The 24,779-nt window shown below is 37.1% G+C and overlaps 1 protein-coding gene across 3 annotated transcripts in view; it reads right to left on the bottom strand.

The window, feature by feature from the left end:
- Window positions 1–4,710: 4,710 nt before the first annotated feature.
- CAMSAP1 (calmodulin regulated spectrin associated protein 1) overlaps window positions 4,711–24,779 on the bottom strand; it is a 28,550-nt gene continuing 8,481 nt past the window's right edge. Inside the window, exons 3-19 of one of the 3 annotated variants that reach the window (XM_074846115.1) lie at window positions 22,161–22,423; window positions 21,811–21,972; window positions 20,977–21,057; window positions 19,955–19,987; window positions 16,364–16,505; window positions 15,320–15,459; window positions 15,125–15,221; window positions 14,532–14,709; window positions 13,727–13,821; window positions 12,843–12,927; window positions 10,038–12,474; window positions 8,518–8,654; window positions 8,224–8,432; window positions 8,035–8,137; window positions 7,538–7,653; window positions 7,187–7,305; window positions 4,711–6,861 (exon numbers count right to left, since the gene is read on the bottom strand). In XM_074846115.1, coding sequence (XP_074702216.1) covers window positions 6,559–6,861; window positions 7,187–7,305; window positions 7,538–7,653; window positions 8,035–8,137; window positions 8,224–8,432; window positions 8,518–8,654; window positions 10,038–12,474; window positions 12,843–12,927; window positions 13,727–13,821; window positions 14,532–14,709; window positions 15,125–15,221; window positions 15,320–15,459; window positions 16,364–16,505; window positions 19,955–19,987; window positions 20,977–21,057; window positions 21,811–21,972; window positions 22,161–22,423 — 4,700 coding nt within the window. In that variant the 3' untranslated portion in view covers window positions 4,711–6,558. Of the gene's footprint in view, window positions 6,862–7,186; window positions 7,306–7,537; window positions 7,654–8,034; window positions 8,138–8,223; window positions 8,433–8,517; window positions 8,655–10,037; window positions 12,475–12,842; window positions 12,928–13,726; window positions 13,822–14,531; window positions 14,710–15,124; window positions 15,222–15,319; window positions 15,460–16,363; window positions 16,506–17,879; window positions 17,940–19,954; window positions 19,988–20,976; window positions 21,058–21,810; window positions 21,973–22,160; window positions 22,424–24,779 lie in introns of all 3 variants that reach the window. The other 2 variants (XM_074846117.1, XM_074846116.1) reach the window with 2 other exon arrangements.

Genomic DNA, 24,779 nt, shown 5'->3' with positions numbered 1-24,779 from the left:
GTCCCAGCTGCTTTGTCACCCGACAAGAGGACTTTGCTGCTCAGCAGGAGGTTCTTCACCTGCTTTTTATTTTGCTTCATCTTCCACAGCAACAGCAAGAGGAAATGATACTGCAAAACGAAACAAAATTCATTTAAAACTTTGCCCCCGTTGAGAAAAATTAGTGTCTAACACTGAAAACTTCTTTTAGAAGAGAAAAATCTAGGGCACTAAAACATACAATGGAAGAGGGAAAAAAAAAAAAGAATGGTATTGATGTGGCTGGGAAACAAAAAGGGAAGCAAAACTGTGAAGGATTTTTCATTGTATTGTAAATTTAGTTTTTATAGTTATTCCCTGAAAAACATACATTCAAAAGTAGTAAGTTTTTTTCTTTGGTAAGATTTCCATGTAATGCCATGGTAATTCTGGGAGTTTTGTATGCTTCAAACCATTCAAGTGCCTCATCTGAATTTTAAAAAACGCTGTATATTGAATATTTCATCATCCCTGCTGCACACATCAGTTTAAGATGCTTTCCCCCAGTTTTTTCCCCCGCTATAATAAATATGTTATTTCTGAACAAGTTCAGAGGGATGTATCAGAAAACTGTGACAGTATTTCAGTACCAAGATGTAATTTGAAAGTAGATTTATATTTAGCACAGACAAGCAAATAAATCCATCCTGTAATTTTGCAACAGAAATGGGACTGTGCTCAGCAGTCATTGTGCACACCAGCATGCCACCGGGGAATGAAGGACGGTGCATAAATATCACAGTTACCCTTGCTGTCACAGAACATGTTTTGAAAAGCACAATATGAAATAATGTACTAAACCTTCAAGGAAACATGCCCGAGGGGGCAGCGTCTCACTGAGGACAGCCGAAAGTCAGCAGTGTTCCCAAGAGCCATTCCTTCTGCTGCTGGCGGGCTTTGAGAGGTTACAAGCAGAGCCTTTTCCAGGAGGGAAGCATTCAGCAGCCCTGTGAAACCAGAATTACATGGAAGGTCTTTAAAACAGTTATATTACCATGGATTAATATAGCCTACTGGTAAGGACTTGGACACTGGCTAACACTGTAGTTAAAAATCTTCAATTCTTTTATGCACATTACACAAAAAAAATCCCCAAATTACTGACAAATAACTAATGGTCACCCTAACAGGCCAAACCAAGATTAAACAAACAACATATTCCTATTTAAGAGAGTTTAAGTGGTAGGAATGGCATTTTTGATAAAAAATTGGTTTAATTTTTAAAAATAAAGAGTTTAACTTACACTTGGAACAGAAGAGTAAAAACACACCTTTTCATACACACACCGGAATCTTGAGCTCTTCAAAACCCCTAAAACCAAAATAAACCTTAATATACCTGCAAACAGAAAGCTCAGAACCGTTAGGGAAATAGGTTGTTTATATAATAATTTTATATTGATAATGTATCCAAACAAAATTTTAAAATAACCTAAATCTTTTTTACTTGCTGCATGATAATAGTAATCCATGTCTGATGGTGATCTCAAGTTAATTGCAACGTGGGCAATATACTTACATTTCAGGATGTGAAAGTTCCTCCTGTAATTCTGGTATATTAGTCCTGACAACTTGTGTGAGATAAAGGACTATAACAGTGCACGTCACATCCTTTTGTCAAAAAAAAAGGGCAAGATTCAGAGTTTTCTTCTCTTCATTTCTGAAGCATAAGATAGAGGTGGATTAAACGTGCCTTCGTATCGTGACTGCTCATGATTACCTGTGGAGAATCTCTTGGGATGTGTCACATCAACGTTCCTTGGATGCTGTAACAACATACTAAAGCTAAACCCATCACCAGACTCACCACCCATGGAAATTTTACATATATCATAACATACATGTGACACTCCCAAAAATTCAAGGTAAGATGAAGTAAACTTTTTCTCCCATTTTTAATACTCAGTCTTCATATATATAATTAAACAATAGAACATCTGATCAATGTGAGGACAAGGATTCAATTCTTTTTTGGCTTTAATGTGTTGAAAGATGTATTTTAGACATCTAAAAAATATACTCAAGACGACCACATGAATATATCAATTTCAAGCTGTCCTGAAGATTATATAAAAGTTTTCACTTATAGAAGCTCACACAAAACACTTCCCCCACAAAATACTTCTCAGATTTCTCCAGTTCTGCATATGTATCCTAGCAGTAGAAACTGGTACAAAACCAATCTCTCAAAAATCTTCTTCGAGTGTCACTTTCTGGAGCGGTGTCCTTGGAGTGTCACAGATAAAACAGCCTCATCTGAAATCTTAGAGTTCAGCTACTGTTTGGCATCCCCGAACCACAAAACCTGCTGCAGAAATCGTACCCTGTGACGCAGCCCCACCACTGCCATCCTCAGTCACACCTGCATCTCACTGAACGGCTTAAAATGAATTCAATTTAAACCCCTAATTAACTGAAAGCTATTTAATTGGATAAGCCTAGCAGGGATAATAGCTTAATACAAACCGTAAAGACTGGCTGTACTAATGTAGGACTGGAGGAAAAGCCCAGGTGTGATCCTGCTGTCAGAAAGTACAACAGATACCAAATTCCAAGGACAGTCAGTTCAGAGCGAAGATGACACATCTTGTTGGTTGCTGTATTTATTAAAAAAAAAAAACCACAACCAAAACCAAGGTGAGGGGGTTTGGAGTGTTCTGACACTGCCTCTAGTGATCAGTTCTGAAGACTTGTGGGGAAAACACTCATTCATCTTACTTTATACTACAGCCCCAAACCATTTGTGAACTATATTAAGGTTTTCAAAATAAATCAGTATTTTCAAAACTCGAGATTATTCTTGCTTGAACTCTTACCCTACTGGAGAACACGATGAAAATGCGACAAAGACACATTAACTACAAATGCAAACAGCACATGTAAACACACAACAGACTGATGTATGAAAGTTTGAGAAAGAGAAATTGCATTTAGAAGCACTTTAAAGATGTACATTCTTGTATTTATTACGTGTAAGAAACTAGTAAATCGAGAGAGGTCAAAGAGAGATCTGTTTTCATACTACTCTATATGGGAAACCAAGTCTCTAGCTCGGAGCGAACACAGCGAGAACGCTGCAAAAGGCTTGCAGACTGTTTGGCTCAGGCACATCTTCAGAAAATTCAGTGGGAAAAAAAAAATCTCTTGTTTTTAGACAGCTAATACAGTTTATTTCCCTGGAAAAGCTGATAGTGGAGCTCCCCCATCTCTCCTCCTCCCACACGCCCAGGAAGCACAAGGAGAACCTTTGTGAGCGGCTGGAAGGTTTCTTTAGCCAAAGCCACCTCTGCTTGCTTCTACACAGCTCAGAGGGAACCACCCCGGCTCCAAGTAACCCCGGTGAAAAAACAAACTAAACAAAGACCTTAAGCTGCAGGTTGACAAATTATTTATCTCCAGGAGGCATCCAAATATATAGCACAGTACCGTATTACTGAGACAACCAGTGACTTTCCACGCGTTTCAACTGTGTTTACACAGTACTCAAGTGGCTGGGGAAAGGACAAGATTTCATATTCTAAGCAGTGATTTTTAGAAGTGACATCAGCAAAAAAGATGTTGGCACCATCCTTCCCTGACAGTCATCAGTGTCCAGATCCCCCAGCTATTCCTACACATAGTGATTTTCAGCCATTGCAAGTGAAGCATTAAGCATGATGTCACTAAAACCACAGATAGAAATCGGATATATCCAGAATTCAATAAACTTAACACAAAACCCAACGCTAACAAAGACATGTAGTCATGGCCCTACAACCACATTTTACCCTGGGCTGACACCAAGCAGTGAATGACTAAGCTGACATTTTGGATTATACAAAACCTATTGAAGTAAATGAATTATTCTCCCTTCCACAAAACACTGTCTGCATCTGCTTACACACATCTACAGTCTTCCCACATTCCTCTGCACATTCACCCACAAATTCTATGTTATGTTCTTATAAACAAGCTTCTCTCTCCCTCTGTTTCCAGACTAAATTAACACACCATATTCCTTGCCAAGGTGTCCAGGAGGACACTGAAGGTGCCATCTCCTTCTTTTATTCCAGTCCTTTCTATGGGCAGCGATATCTCAGCCTGAATAAAACACAGAAACGTACAAATCACAGAATCACGGATTATTTTTTTTTATTATTCTCTACAAACAAGGATTATCATCTTTGAAAAATTTATTGTAGTCACAGAAAATTATTTCTCCATTAGAAAAGTCTATAGCTTTGAGAATACAAATTTCACCTCTGTGCAACCACTATGGATTCACTATGAAGCTCAAACAGCCAACTCATTTCTAAATACTAGAGGCAACTTGTCTTTACAAATCACAAGCAAATTAATCCTGAAGAGCCCAACAAAAGAAATTCTCTTGGTGCTTCCAAAATTCTGTCACTAGCTGAACACATAGATCAAAGAAAACCCACCAGCCAGATTCAAGAGTCTGAAGACCGATGAAATAAATCCTTGAAGAGGCTGTTAAATTACTTTCCAATTTTCTGAAAGCTTTTTGGTCAAATTCTTGCAAACTGCAATCAGGGTCAGGAGAACTAAGCACTTGTCAAATTTACTACAGCTACTTACAGGTGAAGCTTTCTAAGAGCACAACTAAACATAGAATAGCACATCTTTAAAGCATATTAGTTCTTAGAGGGGATGAAGTGTCACGACAACAAAAGTACACATGAAAAAAAGGAAATCAGTTAATGATTTTTATTAAATTTCAGTGTTTCATAAAATAAATATGGTATATAATATCAAACAGTGAGAAATAAAGCACAAGCATGGAAAGCATGGTAACAAAAGTTACACTCATGACGGTGTTTAATACTTCGCACTTTAGAAACCATAAAGCCTTTAATTATTTACAAGCAGCAAACTATCTAACATAATTTACAAAGTTGCAGCAGCCTAGTCAAGGAGTACTGGAGGGGAAAAAAAAAAATGGAGAGACCGCAATGGAAGACCTTCACTTTGCTCTATCTAGTCAGCTCTTTATTACGTACCCTATTTTCCCCTTATGTACATAACTCTTTGTAGCTTCCATTATTCTCAAGGTTTAATAATTACACTGTATTGTAGTTTAGAGCTCAGTTCATCTCTAGGATGGTGTAGTGCCTTTTGCACTTGAGATACATATTCAAGTAACACTTCAAATAAAAGTAAACATGTGCAAACCAAAGTTATAAGCCTACATGACCCTCAAGTAGTAGTGTCGAACTGGACGTAGCAGGCGCATGTTAGCAGATTAAATTAGGTAACAGCTACAGAAACCTACTCAGAAGTCTAGCCGGGGCCAAAAAGGAGAAATGGGAATATTAAAAAAATGGAACCGAACTGCAAATATACCCTGTTGCCACAGACAAAAATTTAATCTGCTGAAACACAAAGACTTTTAAGGTCATAACTCAAGATTTAATATTTCAACATGAAAAGAAATCCAAGCCATTCGACTTATTTGGGCTTTTGAAACAAATGCAAATGTCTCTGTTTAAAAATTGCTTTTAAATGAGAAAAACAGATCAATATATATTAATATATCACCCAAAATAAAAAACATAACACACTCATTTTAGAGCATGCTGCTCGTTCAGAATAAAGACAGGACAAAGAAAGTAGAATTACATTTCATGATGTAATAAAAACATTAAAATTTGTGATCATTAAGTGCACCATCGTACAGGAGTAGCGTGCTCAGAGTGGAAATGTCTATACCTACCAGAATCCATCTTTATTAAAGCAAACAAATCTTTAGGACACTACCTGAAACTGAAATCAGTAATAACTGTGCTCCATTCAGCTTGCCTTAAGTTTCAGTCAGGCATATTCCAGCTAGTAGCACCTGTATGCCTCTTCATGATTGTATTCCAGAAATCTTTAAACTTGCGAACAATTTGTTTTAAAAAAAGACTGGCTTTTGCAATCCTTGCAATGCTTATCCTAAACAGATACTGCAAGTAAACTCTGTTCTGAGCAGCACAAGTTGGGGATTTTTTCAGAAATCTGAGAGCTGGACTTACATTGGCAGTAGATACAGTACAACAATTTGATGTATTAAACAGTTCCTCAAAAAAGTCTGAAAGGAAGATTTCCCTAAAGACTGTTTAAAAAACCAAACCAAACCCAAAACACTTCACCCAAGATCTGTTCAATCCTTTTACTGAAGTTCAGAGCTTGCCAACTTTAAGAATGACAGGAAAAAGGAGGGAATGAGGCGGAGAGGAAACTAAATTATTCCCAATTTGTACCGATGAAAAGCTTCAAGTAAAAGGAAATCCACTTGTTAAAGATCTTGCTACATGCACAGTCCCTCATCAGTTGAAAGCCACAGTAGTTAGCATTGGGCGTAACAGCAGATTTATCATTCATAAAAAACACTGGCAATGTTCCTTCATTCTTAATAACTTGCATCCACGGTTTCTGTTTAGAAGCTTCTTAAAAAATGTTTATGGTTCTGCACATTTCATACCAAACTGGAGGAAAATGGTAAACGTGTCTTCTTCCGATGCAATCCCATTCGGCAATCTTCTCCCCAAGAACTCAGTGTCATTTACGAGTCTGAGTCTTCTTTGGCACTGCAGGTCGCTTGGCTTGCCACAAGTGGTTATGGATAGTAAGAGCATCCACACTGACAGACATGGTTTTGGCTGGAATCACATTAAACTGTTTTCTGTCCGAACTGTACTTATAAAGTTTGTCAATCATTTTCTTGGTGATGCTCTTTGGCCCTGTTCCAGTCAGCTTGTAGATTTCTTCAGTGTCAGGATAGTAGCAATAAAGTGCTCTAAACTGGCAGCCAGCATCCCGGAACAAAATGATGTAGTGGTTGGCATCACATTTTTCTAGTTCCTGCATTAAAAACAAACATATACAAAGATTGTTCACAGGGAAAATTCTCATATTATGCCAAGCTTTAAGCTTTCACGTTTAAAGTTTTTTGAAATACTAGATCAGGAACTATGATTTTCAGTCCTTCTATAAACTTACAAGTTGAAACTCTTAACACAGGATTTGTTTTCCACAAGTCCCTACGGTCACAGAAGTAAAGGATTCCCAGTACAGGTACATTTTAGGAAATGGCATTCACTACACTGCTTCAGTGGGATTATGAAATGAGCATTACAGACACATTTTATTGTGAGTGCATTAATAATTTTGTTATTTTAACGTTTACCTCTAATATTGAATTCTTATGTGGTTCATTCACTTTTCCAGCAAGACAGCAATGAGATATAGCATTGTGAATAATAGGTTTGTTTGATTTGCTGCTGGGTTCCTTAAATAGTTTTGGACCTAAGGAAGACAAAGAAGTAAAAAATTATTTACCCTACATTTATGAATGTTAAGATTTTCATTCAAAGTAAGAAAAACCCCTCAAATATTTTTCTACAATAACTTACTTTAGAAATATTAAACAGAACAAAATACACCTGACTTCTCAAACATAACGATGTGTCACATCAAACACACCGCAGCTTTTTATGACCTGCTGTTCGTAACAAATAAACTAAAACAAAAGAGTCACCTGTGTATTCTGCCACTGAAGCAATAGAAGATGCTGTTGAAGCGTTCTCCCAGTCTCTTTCTGTGTTTCTGCTAGGATTTCTGCTCAGTATTGGTAAGGACTCCATTGACTCAACTCTGGGCAGGGCAGGGACAGAATTAAAAAAAAAAAAAATTATATGCTAAGATTTTTGTATTTTTCCCCTCCAATCTTAAATAAATTAATCAGTTGCTAGCCCTGAATGGAACAAGCTACTGTCCCTTCTCCTTCCCCAAAACAGTCAGATTCTCCCTGCTAGCTGATCAAAGCAGAATTCTATTATTCCTTCGGGAGAAAACAAAACAAAATTGCAAGTTTGTACAGAACACCGGAGTTGGCAGCCACATAAAACAGAAGATGAATTCACTAATTACTATTGTGCCTCTATGCCAGTGAACTGAAGCAAACAACACTGAATTCCGACACTATTTCATAACAGAGTAAAAAATCAAAAAGTAGAATTAAGCCTATCTCTGTACCTCTGAGACGGCGTGCCGCCAGAGTGTACGCTTTCAGGTTCGGTTGTTGCTGCTGAGGCCAAAGAAAGACTGGAACCAGACTGAGCACTGCTCAAATTATCAGCTACAAAGTAAAAGAGCAAATGTGAAACACATTTTGTTAAAGTAGATTTGCAGACTCAGTGAGAGCAAACAAATCAAAATTCTTACGTGTGGAAGAACACTTTGTCCCTGAATCACTGTAAGATTCTTCACGATGGACTGACTTTGGCCTGGGTTTTTTGGGCTTTGATTTGGGCTTTCCAAGACCTTGCTCCTCCAAAATTTGCTGCTGTTTTTTCCTTAGATATTCTTGCTTGATAAGTTCTCTTCGAGCCTTCTCTTCTTCTTTCCGTATTCGGTCCTCCTCAGCTTTGCGACTGAAAAGCAAACAATATTACATTCAACATACAATGATTTTCCTCATCTTAAAGATAAAAAGCATTCTTTCCCACACGTTATTACCGAGCTTCATCTCTTTTTTGTTCAACTTCAGCCTCCAACTGCTGTTTCCGAATCCGAGCCTCCTCAGCTTTGCGCTGCTGTTTCAGAAGGAACGCTGCACGTTTTTTTGCGAGCTCATCTTCTGCTTTCTGTTCATCCTGCAAAATTCATAGGGATAGAGAGTTTTTATTAAAGAGTAGAAGAAAATATATTAAGCTGGACATCACAAGATTGCCGAGGACTCCAGGAAGATTTCAGGAAAACATAAGCCATTACTTTTGGAAATCTACATTTTTAGAATTGATGAGCATAAATCAGAACTGTATTGAACTTTCTGTTGCTCAAGAAAAATTTAAGAGACAGTTTTAGTGCTCCCTTAAGTCTGTGAGGAGAAAAAAAAGGGTCTCATCTCACTCTGACTTGTTTCTAAGTATGCTTAGTCATCACAAAACCTTCTAGAACTGCAAAGTACAATGCAACTACCATGTGGGATAGGATGGACAGCACAAATAACCCCAGCATAACAGTACCCTTTGAGGCAGTCAGCATTAATCACACTGTGTAAAACCAGAAGTTAAGTTCACAGAGACTGAGACAGCCTAGCTCAACTTTCTTGAAAGAGAAATTTTAAAAGTATCACCATATCAGCATGTTTGAGGTATTTACAGTAATCATTTCTAAGCACAAATTAAGATGCGAAATGTTTTGATAGCAGTTTTGAACATCAGTAGAAGTAGACACATTACTTAAAACACATTCAACCCAACAATATAAGAAATACCACTGTATTAAAAGAACAATTGCTTAACTACCACCCTTTCCCCAAGCCAGAGTTAAGGTGCAAAATGAGAAAAATTAGTTAAATTTAATACATTTTCATCGTGAGCCCTATATGCTATCATTACGGGATAAAAACAAAAGCTGCATGAAAAATGGTAATTTTTTCCAACAGTGCATTGAAGCATCTGATTTTTCACTTGCATCTACAGCCATACAATTAATTCTCCATTGGAGCCCTTGACTGTTAGGCTGCTCAAAATCAGACAAATTTGGGTGCAAATTCCAAAAAGGCCCCAGTTCAGACTTTCAGCTCCCTGACAAGTTTTAGAACCTGTTCAGCAGGCTTTTCCTACATACTGTGTTCTGTCAGGATTTTTTTCTTCCCTTTGATACAGGTTCAGAGAATGCTGGGATTGTAAATTCTTCCCTTGCATTCTGTGATTATTTTGTGCTAAGTATTTACAACACATTTGTATGTTTGTCTGTTTGTCAGATAGAAAAAAAAACTAAGGGAAAGAGAAGAAAAGCAGCATTAATCCTGGTTCCTAGTGAAGTTAAGAAGAACCTGGATTTCATACATTAAGTCAAAAACTTTTTTATCCGCAAGCAATTATTTTCCAATGCAGTTTTTAAAAATCCTAATATTGCAACCAAAATGTACCGTGTTCCATCAGAAGACTGAGGAATGAGGTGGACAAAAACAGTTGTAATGCTGGGAAAATATGTAACAATAGCCAAATGTAGGAAGGTAATATATTTACCTTGAAGAAAAAACCCACACCAGACTTCTGATCACCTTCACTAATTATATCCGTAGAGCTATCCTGGTTTTCAAGTTCTCCTTCATCTGGAGCTTTTAAGTCAGACAAGTCTACTTCAATGAGATTAGCCTTGCTTCTCAGTGGCTCATCCACTGGGACATTTTCTTTTCCTGAGCCATCAGAAGAATTCAACCCTGTTTCCTTGAAGCTGTTGTTCACCTCTTTGCTCATTTCTGAAATAATATTTGCATCTTTGGAGGTGGAGAGAACAAGGGCCCGTTGATTGCTTTCATCATGAAGTCTATAGGTATCAAAGAAGCACTTTTCTTGAGAAGCACTTCCATGATCAGGACTACCTTCCAAGCCAATTTCTGGTGGTGTCTTTGACAAGCTATTGGATGGAAATGGCCTTAAATGCGGTAAGGTTTCTAGACTTTGTGTCGGGGTTTTAACACGTGCTGAATTTTGTTGTCTGTCTTTAACGACTTTCAGATCAGATGGTCTCCCTGATCGAGGACTCCTTCCTTGACCAAATCGAGGTGGTTTACGAAGACTGTTCATTCCAGTTGGAGACAGGGGCTCAACAAAATGAATTGATGGTTTTACCTTTTGGTCCTGAGAGTTACTTCTGGTTCCTGGTGATGGCACTGATGGAGATTTCATAAGTAGTTCCTGTTGCTGAGAAATCTTTAATATAGCCTGCTGAAGTGTACTGATTGTTTCATTTAGCTTTTCGATAGAAAGATCACATTCATTTATATCCACTTCAGTAACATTGTCTTCTAGGAGGGCAACAGAAATAATTTTACTTTTTTCCAAATCATGTAAAGCAGCAGAGTCTTTTGGTTTATGTTGCTCAGCAAAAGCTAGGCTTTCTTGCATTTTTACTTTTGTTACCTCTTGAGAATCATTAAGCATTTCTTCTCTCTCCTCCTCTTTCACAAGAAACTCCTCAGATTTGGAACCCAAAGAAACCTCATCTAAGTCCTCACCATTGTGCCGAGAATAATCTTTTGCAAAATGTTCTGGTTTAAGAGGTTGTGGAGCATCAGGAGATTTCCCTTTTTTAACAACATGCAAGAAAGCTGCCTTGCCCAATTTTAGTCGCTGCCTTGCTGATAAGGCTTCCATCTTCTTCTTCTGAGCTTCTATTGCCCTTCGTTTCTCTTCCAACTGCATATGAAGCTGCACCAATTCAGAAGCTAAAAGATTAACGTTATCCTTATTTTGTCTGTTGGGGCTCTGTTCTCGCTTTTGTTTCCATGTGGTCAGTGGTGCTGGGCAGCTCTCTGATCCATCTGGTGTGGTCTTTTGTGAACTACTTGTGCTGGACTTTGTTTCATAGCTATTAAGTCTCTGAAGCTTTCGTTCTGCAAAATTGGTCATTCGGACACTCCCACTGGTCATCGACACGCTGCTAACTTGAGAAATTGTACTCAAACACGGGCTGGAACGTCCGCTAGCATCATCCTTATCTTCATGTTCTTTTACCTTCATATCTTCTTGCAATTTTGCAGATTCCTCCTCGCCAATGTATTTAGTGACTATAGGATGATCATCTATGACTACCAAATCTTGTTCAGTGTCTTCTATGTCCAAGAGATCTGAATCAGAGTCCTGCCTCACCATAGTCCATGTAGTATCCGGCGTATGCGAATTGAGACTTTTCACATAACTTACACTGACCTTACTTGCTATGTCATCATCAGATTTAGCAGCATGAAGAAAAAATCCTCCAGTGGAGAGCTCCTGAGTGGAAGGATCTAAACTGCTACTAGCCAAAGGTCTGGAAGCTTCTAAACCTGCCTCCACCAGTGCCACCGAATCCGCAGTACTAGGGTCTGCAACTGGAGTGAAATCAGAACTAGAAATTGGAGTAAAAGTCCTATTGAGGTCATGCTCATTATGAGTGCTATTTGTTTTCTTGCGGATCAAAGGCAAGTGTCCTTCATTTAATCTCTTTGTTATAAAACTTCTTTGCTTCCCCTCCCCACATTCATCCTCTTTATTGATTATCTGTTTTTCCTTTGCTGGTTTTAGAACAGCAGGCATTAAAGGCTCCAAGTAAAAACTGTCTGGTTTGCTTTCGGAAGCCTCGCTATTTGTTTTTGGAGACCATGCAGTTGCAACTATGCTGGGCACCCTGGTTGATGCATTCTGCAATTCGAGATCACCACGGTTTGGCCTTTCTTCAGATCTGATTATTGCAATTAGCTCTTCATCTTCATCCTCGATTTCAACGTTGTTCAGCAAGCTCTTCCCGTTAGTTTTCACTGATGGAGGATGGGGCTGATTTTTTGGAGTTACATTAACAATGTTTGAAGCAAGACTGTCTTTGCTGATTGATCTAGCCAGACTAATGCTATCACCAGACCCAGGGTCCACATCACTACTGGCAGAATGATGAAGAGCAAACGGTGTTGGCTGAGACAGAGGCCTAGAAAAGATAAGAACAGTCTACTGACGCTTAAGCACAAAAAGTTACGAATTTGCTGAACTAAGGACCATGATATAGACAGTTAAAATTTTTGCTCCATTTGAAAAACATATTCTGTACCGAAAGTGACCAGCAATACTAAATAGCAACTTCAGATACTTCAATTTTCAAGAGTGCTCCCTGAAAATCATGTTTAAAGTACTTTCAATTGCAACCCTAAAATCAGTCCTCTCTGAAAATGCACATTAAAAGACAATAAAATTAATCAACTTTCATTCCAGTTCTAAGGAAGTGATCCCACATCACTACAATGAAATCACAGTATCCTTTCATTAAACAGTATTGTAATACTTAAATGCATCTGTTACCTGGGTTTCCTCTCTGGCCATGCAAGAACTGAACCTCGTGGCTGCCCGTCAACACGGGTCAGAGAATTAGAACGATGCCGATGACCTGAAATATTTTTAAAATTGTTAGTGGTTTAGAAATGGTCTTTAAACCAGCACTTTTATTATTTAATAGTAAACATAATAAACTTTCACCAAGAGATGGCAGCAGAAAACAGATCTGCTGAAATATTAACGAAAGACAGACAGACAGTCAAAGCCTGAAAAAAATACAATGAAAAGTGACCACATATACATATCTGACTTTTGGATTTCCAAACATGAAACTGTTCAATTTGCTTTCCCTATCAGCCCCCCAACCTTTAAAAAAAAAAAAAGTCCTCACTGCATGTTGTTAGAGCCTAAGCAGTTGGAATGTTTGGTTGGCACCTTAGTTGATAAAAGGAAACAAATTCTGAGCATCTCTGGGTAAGTATAAAACCTAGGTTTTCAGTAATTAAAAACAAAGTGCTTAGGCAAAACTTGTCAAGTACTAGAGTGAGTTTGTCATTCCAGATGACAACTTCCTAAGACTTTTGCTAGTCTTATAAACATTTGACAAGTGGCTTTTTCCTTTCTTTTCACAGAACTGACATTATTTGTTTTAATTTCTTGCACTTGAGATTCAGAGAAATAAGCTCATTTGTGAGAGAAAAAAATTTTAACATCCAGTAACTTTCTTAAAGGATTTTTAAAGACTTAACGCAAAGATGAGCTGCTCAAACTAAACATGTTTGCCACTTGGGTGACTGCAGTTTAACTCAATTTTAGATCATTCACATATATGAACTTATGAATTTTTATTCATTACTGTATTGACACTGACAGTCGTTGCCTGTTGAAATGCAAATTCAAGGTGGACTTACCAGGGCTGTCTTCTCCCTGTAAAGATTTCTGCTGCTTTTGTCTCAGAGGGAGCAGTGGGTGGGAAGGGCTAAAGGCAGGGCTTCCTCCTTTGCCACTAATTCAGAAAAGCAGAAATTCATTACTACAAGGATTTGTTTGTAAAATGAGAGAAATTATACAGTTGTGAAGTTACACTGGTAATAGTTACCCCCAATACTCTTTAAAACACAATAATGTATCATTAATTTTAAAGAAGTTACCTAAAGGAAAGGTTTTCACATGTAACAATATAAAAGTAAACCTACCACTGAAATCAAACTGTTTAAGTTTCTAAATACAGATTTAAAATGTAGCTTATGTAAATAGTACATTAGAGACAAAGTGAAGGCTGAAATAACTTATCGGTTGCCATCAAACTTGGGTCAGCTGAAAAACCTTGTCATTAACCTTCTTGTACATTAGATTCTATATAAGTTTGTCTTTGTATCACCATTTATAGATCATGGCTAGTAAAAATGAGCTACTTGAACAGTTTTCATGCTTCATGTTTTTTCCAAAATAGAAGTTAAACTAACTTCTTCTCTAATGCAATGGTGACACTTCCTGGTGGGGCTTATTGGCATTTGCCAAACAAAGATCAAACATAACAGCACAAAGTATTTCTCTGAACTTGAGAATGGAGAATATTTTAGAGACTGACTGCAACATAAGTCAAATTCACTCAATTTGTAGCAAAATCAGAACATTTAGGAACAGGAATTCCTAGATTATCCAAATGGAAGCATAAATTGAAAGTTAGTCTAAACAACATGAAAAGAGACTTACAGATAGTCAGGCTCCTCAGGGTGCAGGTAGTATCTATTGCAAGCTTCCGGGCCTGTCTGAGCTGAGGGCTGCAAGTCTGCTGGACTGGTACTAGCAGGGCTGGCCATGAAACTTCGCTTAGTGGCATTGGAAATAGGAACAGGTGGACGACTGCTCTTCTGCTGCAACACTGTTTTAACTGTGCATATATTTCTAACGTTAACACAACTTATACTTGCCATTAAAACAACAAAACAGAACAGGAAGTTTTCAGATTGCAGTACATTAGAATGAAAACTTTATGACAACACTAAAATGAAACCTTAAGTACTAGTCTTTATTTAAAATATGTATCTTATGGTGACCTTAGTGGAAAGAAAGTTACAAGTAATTACTGGTTTTAGGGAAAAAAAATTACCTGTCTCATTCAAAAAATTAGAACTCAAATAGAGGACTAACTTTCATTCCATATTCACTGCTTTCAAAGACCCTCAGCAAGCAGAAAGTTTGGGTAGAAACAAGACTCCAAAGTAAACACCATTGTGCAACAGTTTCGTTGTGATGCAAGTATTTTAAATAACATGCTAACATTTATCAAGAGTTAAAAAACTTACCATCTTTTATTTCCTGAATATCTCTTGGTTGTACAAAATCCGGTTTCACATTCTCAAACCACCAGAAGAGTTCCGCTATGAATACCATGACATTAGGCTAAAACAGGAAAAAAGAAAAAACATGCCTCACAATAACAAAACACTTATGATTTACCCACAGTTTATTTAAAATATACCCTTCATGATGTTTCTTACCTTTAAAACCAAAGGAGCATATAGCATGTCCTCCAATGTGAGGTAAAAGCATTTGTTTAGATATTCATTTGAGAATTCTCTCAAAAGTTGAATATTATAGAGGCTGTCTGCAATCGATGTTACCTCCTTCAAACAAATATCTAGAAAGGTGAAAAAGATGAGTAAGCTACGACACTATTCCAATGTATCCCATCCACAACTAACAGAAACACTACCCACAGGAACTGCACAGACTGCTTACACACCATCATTTGACATTTCTCTACCTGTTAAATACCAGAGGGATAGGAAAAGGAAGAAAATCACAGATGAAACAGTACCAGTTTTGCATTCATTTTAGAATCTGTATAGGATTCTGTCTGTCACAGCGACAGAAAAGGTAAGCAGGCTACAAAGAACACATAATGACAAAATACAAAAGCAATCAAAACCAGACAACTTGACTTGGAATCACAGTGCTGGTTCCTTCTGAAACTATTCAGGAGCTCTGCAAAGTACAACATGTCTGAGAATCTAAAAACCAATACAAAATGTCGATTCGTAGGACACTGAATTATTAAGAAAAACATTTTCTGGGAAAGAGAACATCTTGTTCAATATGCTGAAGAATGACAATAGCTGAAGACTGGGAGAAATTATTTTAAAATCTAGATTTTAAAATGTCAAATTATGTACTCATAGAGAAGAACATGAGAATTATCAGCCAACAGTAGCAGACATGTATGCCTTTTTTATGGTCTATTGAAACCAAGCTCAGTTATTTGAACAAAGAAAGCCTTATCTACATCTATAAAAGGAAGGATTATTTTGTAGCTCATAATATACAGAGCAGAGACTTCTAAATACAGTAAGTAAAAAACCAAAATCAAAGAGAGGTTACATTTTAAATACACTGATGCAGATTCCATATGTGACTGGAGTCTTAACTTGCTGTAGTGCATACCTATTAGATGTGTTGCATTTTTATTTGATAATGTATTTCTAGTTCAACTTTCAAAGATTGAAGAAATTTTTTTTTTTTTCCCAGAAACCTTTATTACATACCATCTAGTTTCATTTGCTCTGGACAATAATAGTGTATCACAGCTAGAAGAGCAGCACCATCGCTACCATCCTTCATCAGATCTTCAAGCAAAGGAAAGTAAGGTAATTGCCTGCTTGAAAGATGGTCTCTTCGGTAACGCACCTAACAAAAGAAAACAAGTGTTCATATAATGCTAACAAAAAGAAAAAAAAAAAAAGGAATTTTTGTTAAGCACTGAAAACTCTTTACGGTGGATCCTTTATCGCATTCTGCTCTAAGTCAAAAACGATTTACGAGCTTATACTTTTCTCTCAGTGAAAGCCAATTCTGAAGAATATAGTGCTTCTCTTCCAATCATTCTCCTCGTATCTGGAAGCAATCCGTGCTGCTGAATTCCAAGCTTCATTCACACATTTTAACTTATTACAAGCAATTTAAGTCAAAAAGTCCTTCCACACAGATGCATGAATGCAGCAGATCCAAAGAAAGAGACACAGATAACTACATGAAAACACTTAAAAGCTTGGGAAAAACAAAACAAAACAGAGCAAAAAACAATTCAGATGCGCTAGTGATTTCTCATACGTTACCTACATCCACTGACTTGCCGTCACGTCCACAGACAGCAAAGTTCTCTCAGAACAATTCAAAACATTGTATGTTTGGCAAGCCAGTACACAATACTAATGTCATGCAAAAGAAAATAACACAGCCTTTTCCAAAAACGGTCAGCCAGAGGAGCAAGTAGGCCTTTTACATCAACAGCAAAACTCCTTGATTTCACTACAGATCAATATCAAACTCTTCTGCAAACCACCCTCTAGCCCTCACGTAACTGGGAGCATAGCTGAAGAGTAGCTAAAGCCAGTCAACTGAAGAATAAATCTTGGCATTGCTTCTTGCAATTTTTGCAAGAAAAGTTTTGGTGTGGATATTTAGTAAGCATCCCCATGCTAGCTAGACTAGAAGGTTGTACCTAAGTTTGAGCAGCAAAGCGATCGGGCAAACCAAAGAACACCACACTGCAGAGCCTAGCAGAAATACCTTTCAGTGTTGGAAAAAGATTCCTTTTCCACTTTAGTGCATTAATATCACTTAGCATTTAACAAACTATCTTGACTGACGTGCTGGCCTAACATGCAGATATGCAGAGAATGTATTTAATCATCAGAGGAAAGCTGGATTTTACCAATGGTATCATACACTTTCCAAGACAACCTGGGAAAGCTCCCTACACACACACACACACTCACTCACTCACTCCTATGTGTCAGTTTAGGATGGCACAGGCTGAGAAAAAAAAATCCATTCAAAGGAACAAAGATCCCTTATAATCAGAGCAATAAGAACCAGTTTCATTCATTTATTTTATATAAACATGTTATGTTAAAGTTTCCCTGGCAAAGGCAAGTAACTCTAAAAGCTATCTCTATATGCTAATGGTATTTTTCCTGTCCTTTTACCAGGTGCAAATTATTTTTTTCCTCAGCCTGGAGCACTCCACAAATATGTAATGGAATGTGAATCATACTGTACCACACGAGCATATTCCACTGGTTCCAGCATGCAGTGCGATATGGCATGCATCAGATCAGGCTTACACAAAAAGAAATAGTGAGATATACGATGGTGATTATTGAAACAAGAAACAAATCAAATGCATTAGCAACGTCCATTATGCACTGGAAATGTGGTCATTAAGTCTGATAAAATAAGTATGCACACTAAGGTGAACTGGTTAGCTTAAAAGGTTCATCATTTATCCACTTAGTCAAAGTAAGCATATTAAAGACAAACTTCAGAAATTCCTTTTTAGACTTTAACTCCTCCTGTATGTAAAGCAGATACAAACATTTCCTTTCCAATAGGCATAAAGTGAATTTAAACCAACTACAGTCAATACTGAGAACCAAAATATATTCCTTGTTTATTCTAGCTTTGGTGAAAAACCACAGATTTATCATCAAGGAGGATTTTTATGGACTTAATGTAATTCCTTGTTTTTTTGCTCAACTATTATTCTCTTAACCATTCAGTCTTTTATACTGAAAAATTCTGAATTCTTTCTTATATTCTAAGCCGAGTTTTGTGGTTTGTTTCCCCCCACGCATACAATTAATGACATTTGTACGCATTAAAGCGCAGAAATGGGTGCTACTGAAATAGAGATAACTCTATATTTAAAAAAAAAAAAATCACAAAAAGAAATACAGAAATGACATAGTGTGACAACCACTATGGAGACTGCAAAATCTGTCAGTAAACCAGTATAATCTAAGTGGTACTAGACTAGCAGTAAGATAAGCTCTATTTACTTCTTTACTGCCAACTTGCTCAACATCCTGCAAGTCAACACCATTCCTGTAGTTTCTTTTACCCTCACTCAGTTGTCTCTAAACAAAACACAGACCTACTCGACTTCCTCGAAAGGCTATCGAATGTGTGCCTCAAATACAGGTGTGATCTTTAAGCACACTAGCACTAAGTGTTAAGCAGTAGGTCAATACTTCCCTACATACTGGTGGTCATTAAATGAGGCTGGAAGACAGGGCTCTGTCACAGATTTTATTAGGCTGCAGGTCCCCACTCCAGTTTCCTTTATTTCAGATATTTCAGGTTTTTACTGTGGTCCATACATTTGGCTCAAACAAATAAATGAGGCAGAGGAGTGGGACTGAGCTCTCTGTGAGAAGGCAGAGAGATTGTGGGGACAAGTGACTGCCTGCCTTCTCCAAGTGCACTGCTCTTGGAATCTGAAACTGAAACAACAGCTCTCGTCTTCCCAGAGAGAAAATGAAAAACACCAAATCCAGCAAGTGCAGGAGAAAGGGTATTAAGGCTAAGGAAAGCAAAGGAACAAAGAAAAATCTCTGCAAGTTGACATAAAACCACGAAACTCAGCCAAAAGAAAGCAGGCTTGTATACTAAAAGTCCAATTTTATTTTTTTTTTTTATATATAGTGGAATTGATACTCCATTTTCACACTTCACCAGAAAGAAAATAAGTATTTTGTTCTGATATGTAAACTCTCTTTCCTCCCATTATGCCAGCTTCAGTCTCATTAATTTAGCATACAATTCCAGCAACTGTCATAACGGGTCTAAACTGGTTTGTCAAATCTTCTAACCCCATCTCAATGAATAATGGTGTTCTGGTTTGACAGATTTACAAACCTGTGCAAGAGCAGTGCAAGAGCATTATTTAATGAGCGACTGCAAACACATGAGTATCTTAACTATGGATCCCAAGATTAGGCAACCATTTAAACCGACCAGCTTTTATATCACCTTAGTGCTGCAATCAATTGCCTACTTACAACAAAAACAGTAAATGCAACCGTTTCAACTGGTTTTAATTTTCTAGTTTTTTGCCCCTCGCTCCTGCACTGTGGTGACAATTTTGAAATGCCGTGAAGTGATTATGCTATATGCTGTACAGTATGTAAAAATCATGTTATGAAAACTAAGCCTGATGACCCAAAAGGTTACACAGGGTTTTTTTTTTTTTCAAAGACCACCTAAGAAGCATTGTAATGGAAGCAAACACTCTGAAGAAGTTTAAAAAGCCATGATTTTGTGGATGACAACTGGTGTAAAAGTAGTTCACTTACAGGTACTAATTTCCAATACCATTTGGAAGGAGACTGCTCAGGAAGCAAGGAAAGGAACGTAGGAATAGGAAAGGAACATCAGCAATGCAAGTTAAAAGCAGCAATACTTAAATGCACTTCAGCAATAAACACTTTCATATTTTAGAGGGGTTGTGGCCTAGAAATCTGTATTTTAAAATATTAGAATGAGATCCAAAAGTCAATAGAGAGTCAAATAGGTAAAGGGATCCTTCAGACCATGCATCAAACTTTTAATTAAATAGCTCTGCAGCCCCTTATCATTGAAGGATATTATTTTACATAAAAAGCACATAAAAACCCTTTGCTACTAATGTGAAAGTTAAACAACTGTGCCTTGTTCTATGTCACACTTTTATCCCCTCTGCATAGGAATGCCAATTTGAATAAGGAATTTAGCAGTTTTTCTTAAGTCTTCATCAGACTATAAATTGGGAGCTCAGACAGCTGATATACATTATGTTTGAGAAAGATCTATTTTACGTTCTCCAGTAATGAAAGTGTACTATATTTTGCAATGTTAATGCATTGTGATATAATTTCAAGGGAAAAAGGTGGAAAAAACTACAAACACACATATATAACATTTGAATGCCAAGAGTACACTTACTAGATAGAACTTGAATAAGCCACTGAATATACATTAGACAATTAATCCATGCAAAATGAATATGCCCCAAGAGCTTTCAAAATATATATTATATATTTTGTGCTGTGAAAGCTGAGTCATATTTACCCATGTGAAGTTGATATGAGTTATTTTAAGTTGAAACAAGCTATTTTAGTCCAACTGAAACTTAACAGAAAGTCAGAAGATACCAGTGGGCTCAAAAAGTAAGGAAGGGCACCGATAGACACAAAACAAATTGCATGCACAAAATCTCAAGAGTTTTGAGGACTGGATGCCTCACATTTCTCTGACAAAGAAAATATTGAGATGTTTATATTTAAATCCATTAATCAGCAATACAAAAAAATCACAACTGAAGACAAATTTGTTTTACCTTTTGGTGTCCCGGACTTTCCATTAGTTGCTGTTTCAATTTAATCTCTTTCTCTGTTATCTCTCTCATTTTAAGGTTCACCTATAAGGGCATAGCATAGAAAAGATATTAAAATACATCTGAATGTATGTTTCCACAAGTCAAGTTTTCTTCTTCCTCCCCTCAACTTAATGGTCAATACTTTCCACAAACATAAAGAGTTCATAGAATAATGTTGGAATGTGACTCTTGTCACTTGAAAGGGTTTCAGTAACCTAACCTCTAACCTCTGTAAAGTTTCAGTATTTCTGTGACATGTATTCAAGCTAGTCAGAATTCAGTCTATCCTGTTACTGAACATAAACAACACTTCACCTAAAGAAAAAAACTAAAACCAATCCCTCATAACAGCTTCTCTGAAAAAGACCCCCAATTTCTACAGTTTTCCTAATTTAGTTCTTAATGGTCTTCTTTATTTTAAAATTTGCCTTGAAAAATTTACCAGCTTTATTACAGCATCCTTAAAAAAAAGAAATTGCATTTCCCTGCTAGTCTGATTCTCTTTCCCAATGCATACGGAAACCATAGGAAGCCAAGCAAGAAGATGAAATTGGAATATGTGGCAGTAATAAGAGAATCAAATACTATTAATAATAATAATCTGTATTAGGAGGGTATTATACCTAAATACCATTGGACTTAAGGTAACAAGTAACACCACAGTAATTAAAGCAGTTCTCTTCATCTGCATTGGAAAAGATGATAGAAATGCACAGGTAAGAAAGATCAGAACCTTTTCAAAATCTGAAAAGTGACAACAGGAAACAGACACACTTTTCTCAAAGTAAATTCTACCTTGTTAATCCAGAAAACCATTGCATCCTCTAAATCATAGGGCAGTTCTTTCGAGGCACTGAATGTAGAGAAACGCTTGACACTAGCGACCACCTTCTCAATGCTGATCATTTCTACAGTGTAGGCCATCATAAGAGCATCAATCATTGCCATATGAGAACTCTAAAAGAAGAAAACAATGGGTATGGAAAAATAAAATCCTTTAAGGAAAAAAAATTATATGTTCTAACTGTATTTAAAATGAAAAATTCCTGAGGTTAGTGACCTAGAAATTAAGAGCTATTTGTTCCATTAACTATTTTATATAGTGTTAAATAAAAAGATCATTAGGTGGATTTAATTAAGCTAACCATTTTGATTGGTGCACAGCCCAAATCAGATTCAGACACAGGTGTATCATCACTCTCCATGACGTAAATCCCTTTTCGAGACAGAGCCTGGATCACTGACTGGTGTCCCTGCAGAGCAGCCACCTGATCCCCCTTCAGAATGAGGCTACAGACGCGGCAGTACAGCTCGCTGGACAGCAGCAGCTTGATGACGGGTGGTTTGATATGTTCTTGCTCATACTGATCTATGTAAAATGGGTCCTTCAGCTCCTCTGGGACGTTATCTGAAACAACGAAGAAAAGTTTCAACAAGTGGCATCAGTTAGAAACAAAAGTAAACATTTTTACTTTCATTCAAAGACAGCACATGAAAGAACAGAAAGTCAAGCACAAAAGGTACAGAATGTAATTAAGTTTCATATTGCAAATGGTTTTCAATAGGTCTTTGTGCTTACATTTTAATTAAAGCATATATAATTGGCTCCCACCACATACATACTTCAGTAAAAATCCTACACATTACCCGTTAGCCTTCCCAAGACACTAGAGTCCCTTTCAAGAAAGCACTTCAGTGTGGACAAAAGTGCCGCTGTCCTCTACGCGTGTCCAGCTCTTTCCTCGAGTAAGACCCAGCTTAATCAGAATGATACACTATCACCTCTACTGATTAGTGCATATTATTAGTATTTTTATTTTATTTGGAATTATAACTCATTTACCGAGATCACAGGCTAAAATGCTCCAAGCAATATCCCAAAACATCTGTGCACAGCAACTAAACAACTGCAGTGCTCAGTCACTAAGAGGGGCCGGCCAAACATTCCTAATCTGAAAAAGAAAACTAAGCTACCTATTTCTTGGGTCTCAACTGCCAAAGTTCATAGAAAGACCAAAATATCCAACTAATACCTTGAGCATTTTACAAATGGTTTGCAAAACAACTGAGCCTCCAGAGAGCTGATTGTCTATTTGTTTGACGCCATGAGCGTTGAAGCAAACTACTGCAGCTTTTCAGACTTTAAATAAAAATTAAAGCCTATGAAGCAAAACCACTCCACTTGGATTTGGATTCAACTTGAATTTTAAACCAAGCCTAAAATTAACTTCTTTTGGAATGGCACAATTTCCACAAGTTGTCTTAATTTTATCAAGCTGAACACAGATCCTGAGTGTAGTAATTTACATGCAAGTTAAAATTAACAACACGGAAGGCTTCATCCTCGCACACCACTTCTCCACCAGTTTCCAACCCTCATAAAGACTTCCACTTTTGCTACTAATCAGCACAGCTTCATAGCTGGCAGGAAAGAAGGGCACTAACAACAAATAATATTCTGATGACTCCAAACACGTCCAAGACGTTTCAATCCATACGTTGCTCGCTGAAGTACTGCCAGCGTTAAAGGCTGTAAGGCTACAACAGGAGGCAAACGTCAACCCATTATAACAGTTGAAAGTGGAAGGAAATGCTGTTGTAAGCAATAGTTTCTTGATATTATTGAAAAGACAGAAAACAAGATGAAAATAGATATAGCCCAAAATAAATACTTCCACTCGTATTCAGTAATCAGACTAGGAGCTATTGGTCTTTATAACAGCCCAGGAGTAATAACGAGAGTCTTCAACTCCAGGAAAAACACTTTCTAGCCTCAAGTGTGTTGTCTCAATAGAAGCGGGACATTTCACAGTTTTCAAATATAAAATCCTATCTTATGCTATCCAGTCACTCTGGAGATCTTCCCCCAAAGTCACTTCGACACTTCATTTTAAATGTGTACATCCACAGTTAAAAGAATTATTAATTTGGCAGCATATTTACTTTTCATTCAGCTCATTTCCAGAATAATTAAATTTCCCCATTCAAAATAACTCCTACCCATAGCATATCTTTGAACTGCAAAATAAGCTGCACGGTATTCATATACTGCAGAGCACTTAATGTTCATAAAGAAGAGAAACTGAGACAAAATGTTATCAATTACATGAGCCAGAAGTACATCTCAAATAAAAATATGTAGTAAAGCAGTGTTGCCGTAACAGCTCTAACAGCTACTCAGTCAGTCATACAGTACCACGCCTATTTTCCAAAATGGAAAGCCTTTTGAAGTTTTTTTTAAAAATTAAGATCACTGTTTTTCCTTTATGTGACATTGAATGCTGTCATATACAGACTGTATACTGAGGATGGTTGAAAGAGACACAACAAAACCCCACTGGCACTACGTGAGTAGCGTTTGTTAACGAGGGTGTCCATTTTTTGTGAAATAGATAATAAATTCAAATATTTTTAATCTTCTTAACATTAGTCAACCTGACCTAAAACCAAAGGCTGTTGAAAGCTAATTCCATTTAATGGTTATTGCCACTTCTAGAAAGAGAACAAGAGCTTCCATTTCTGAAGACTGAGGAAAGATCCAAAAAATCAAAATGTAAAGCAGCTCATATAATTCAACATTTTAGCTTCATTACAAGCAGCTGCACCTTTAACAATCAGATACATTGCTTTTGACTAAAATTATTTGTGAAAGGAAATAATAGAATACTAGCTCATAAAATATCCATGAAGTAGCACATTTCTGGCAAGAGCATTAGCACCCCTCCAAGTTTTAAAGACTCTTTTAAACCAAGAACAAAAAAAAA

The sequence above is a fragment of the Strix aluco genome, chromosome 20 (assembly GCF_031877795.1).
Source record: "Strix aluco isolate bStrAlu1 chromosome 20, bStrAlu1.hap1, whole genome shotgun sequence".
In the NCBI taxonomy this organism is placed as follows: domain Eukaryota; kingdom Metazoa; phylum Chordata; class Aves; order Strigiformes; family Strigidae; genus Strix; species Strix aluco.
The sequence above is the reverse complement of the archived record's forward strand: the minus strand, read 5'-3'. Positions and strand labels throughout refer to the sequence as shown.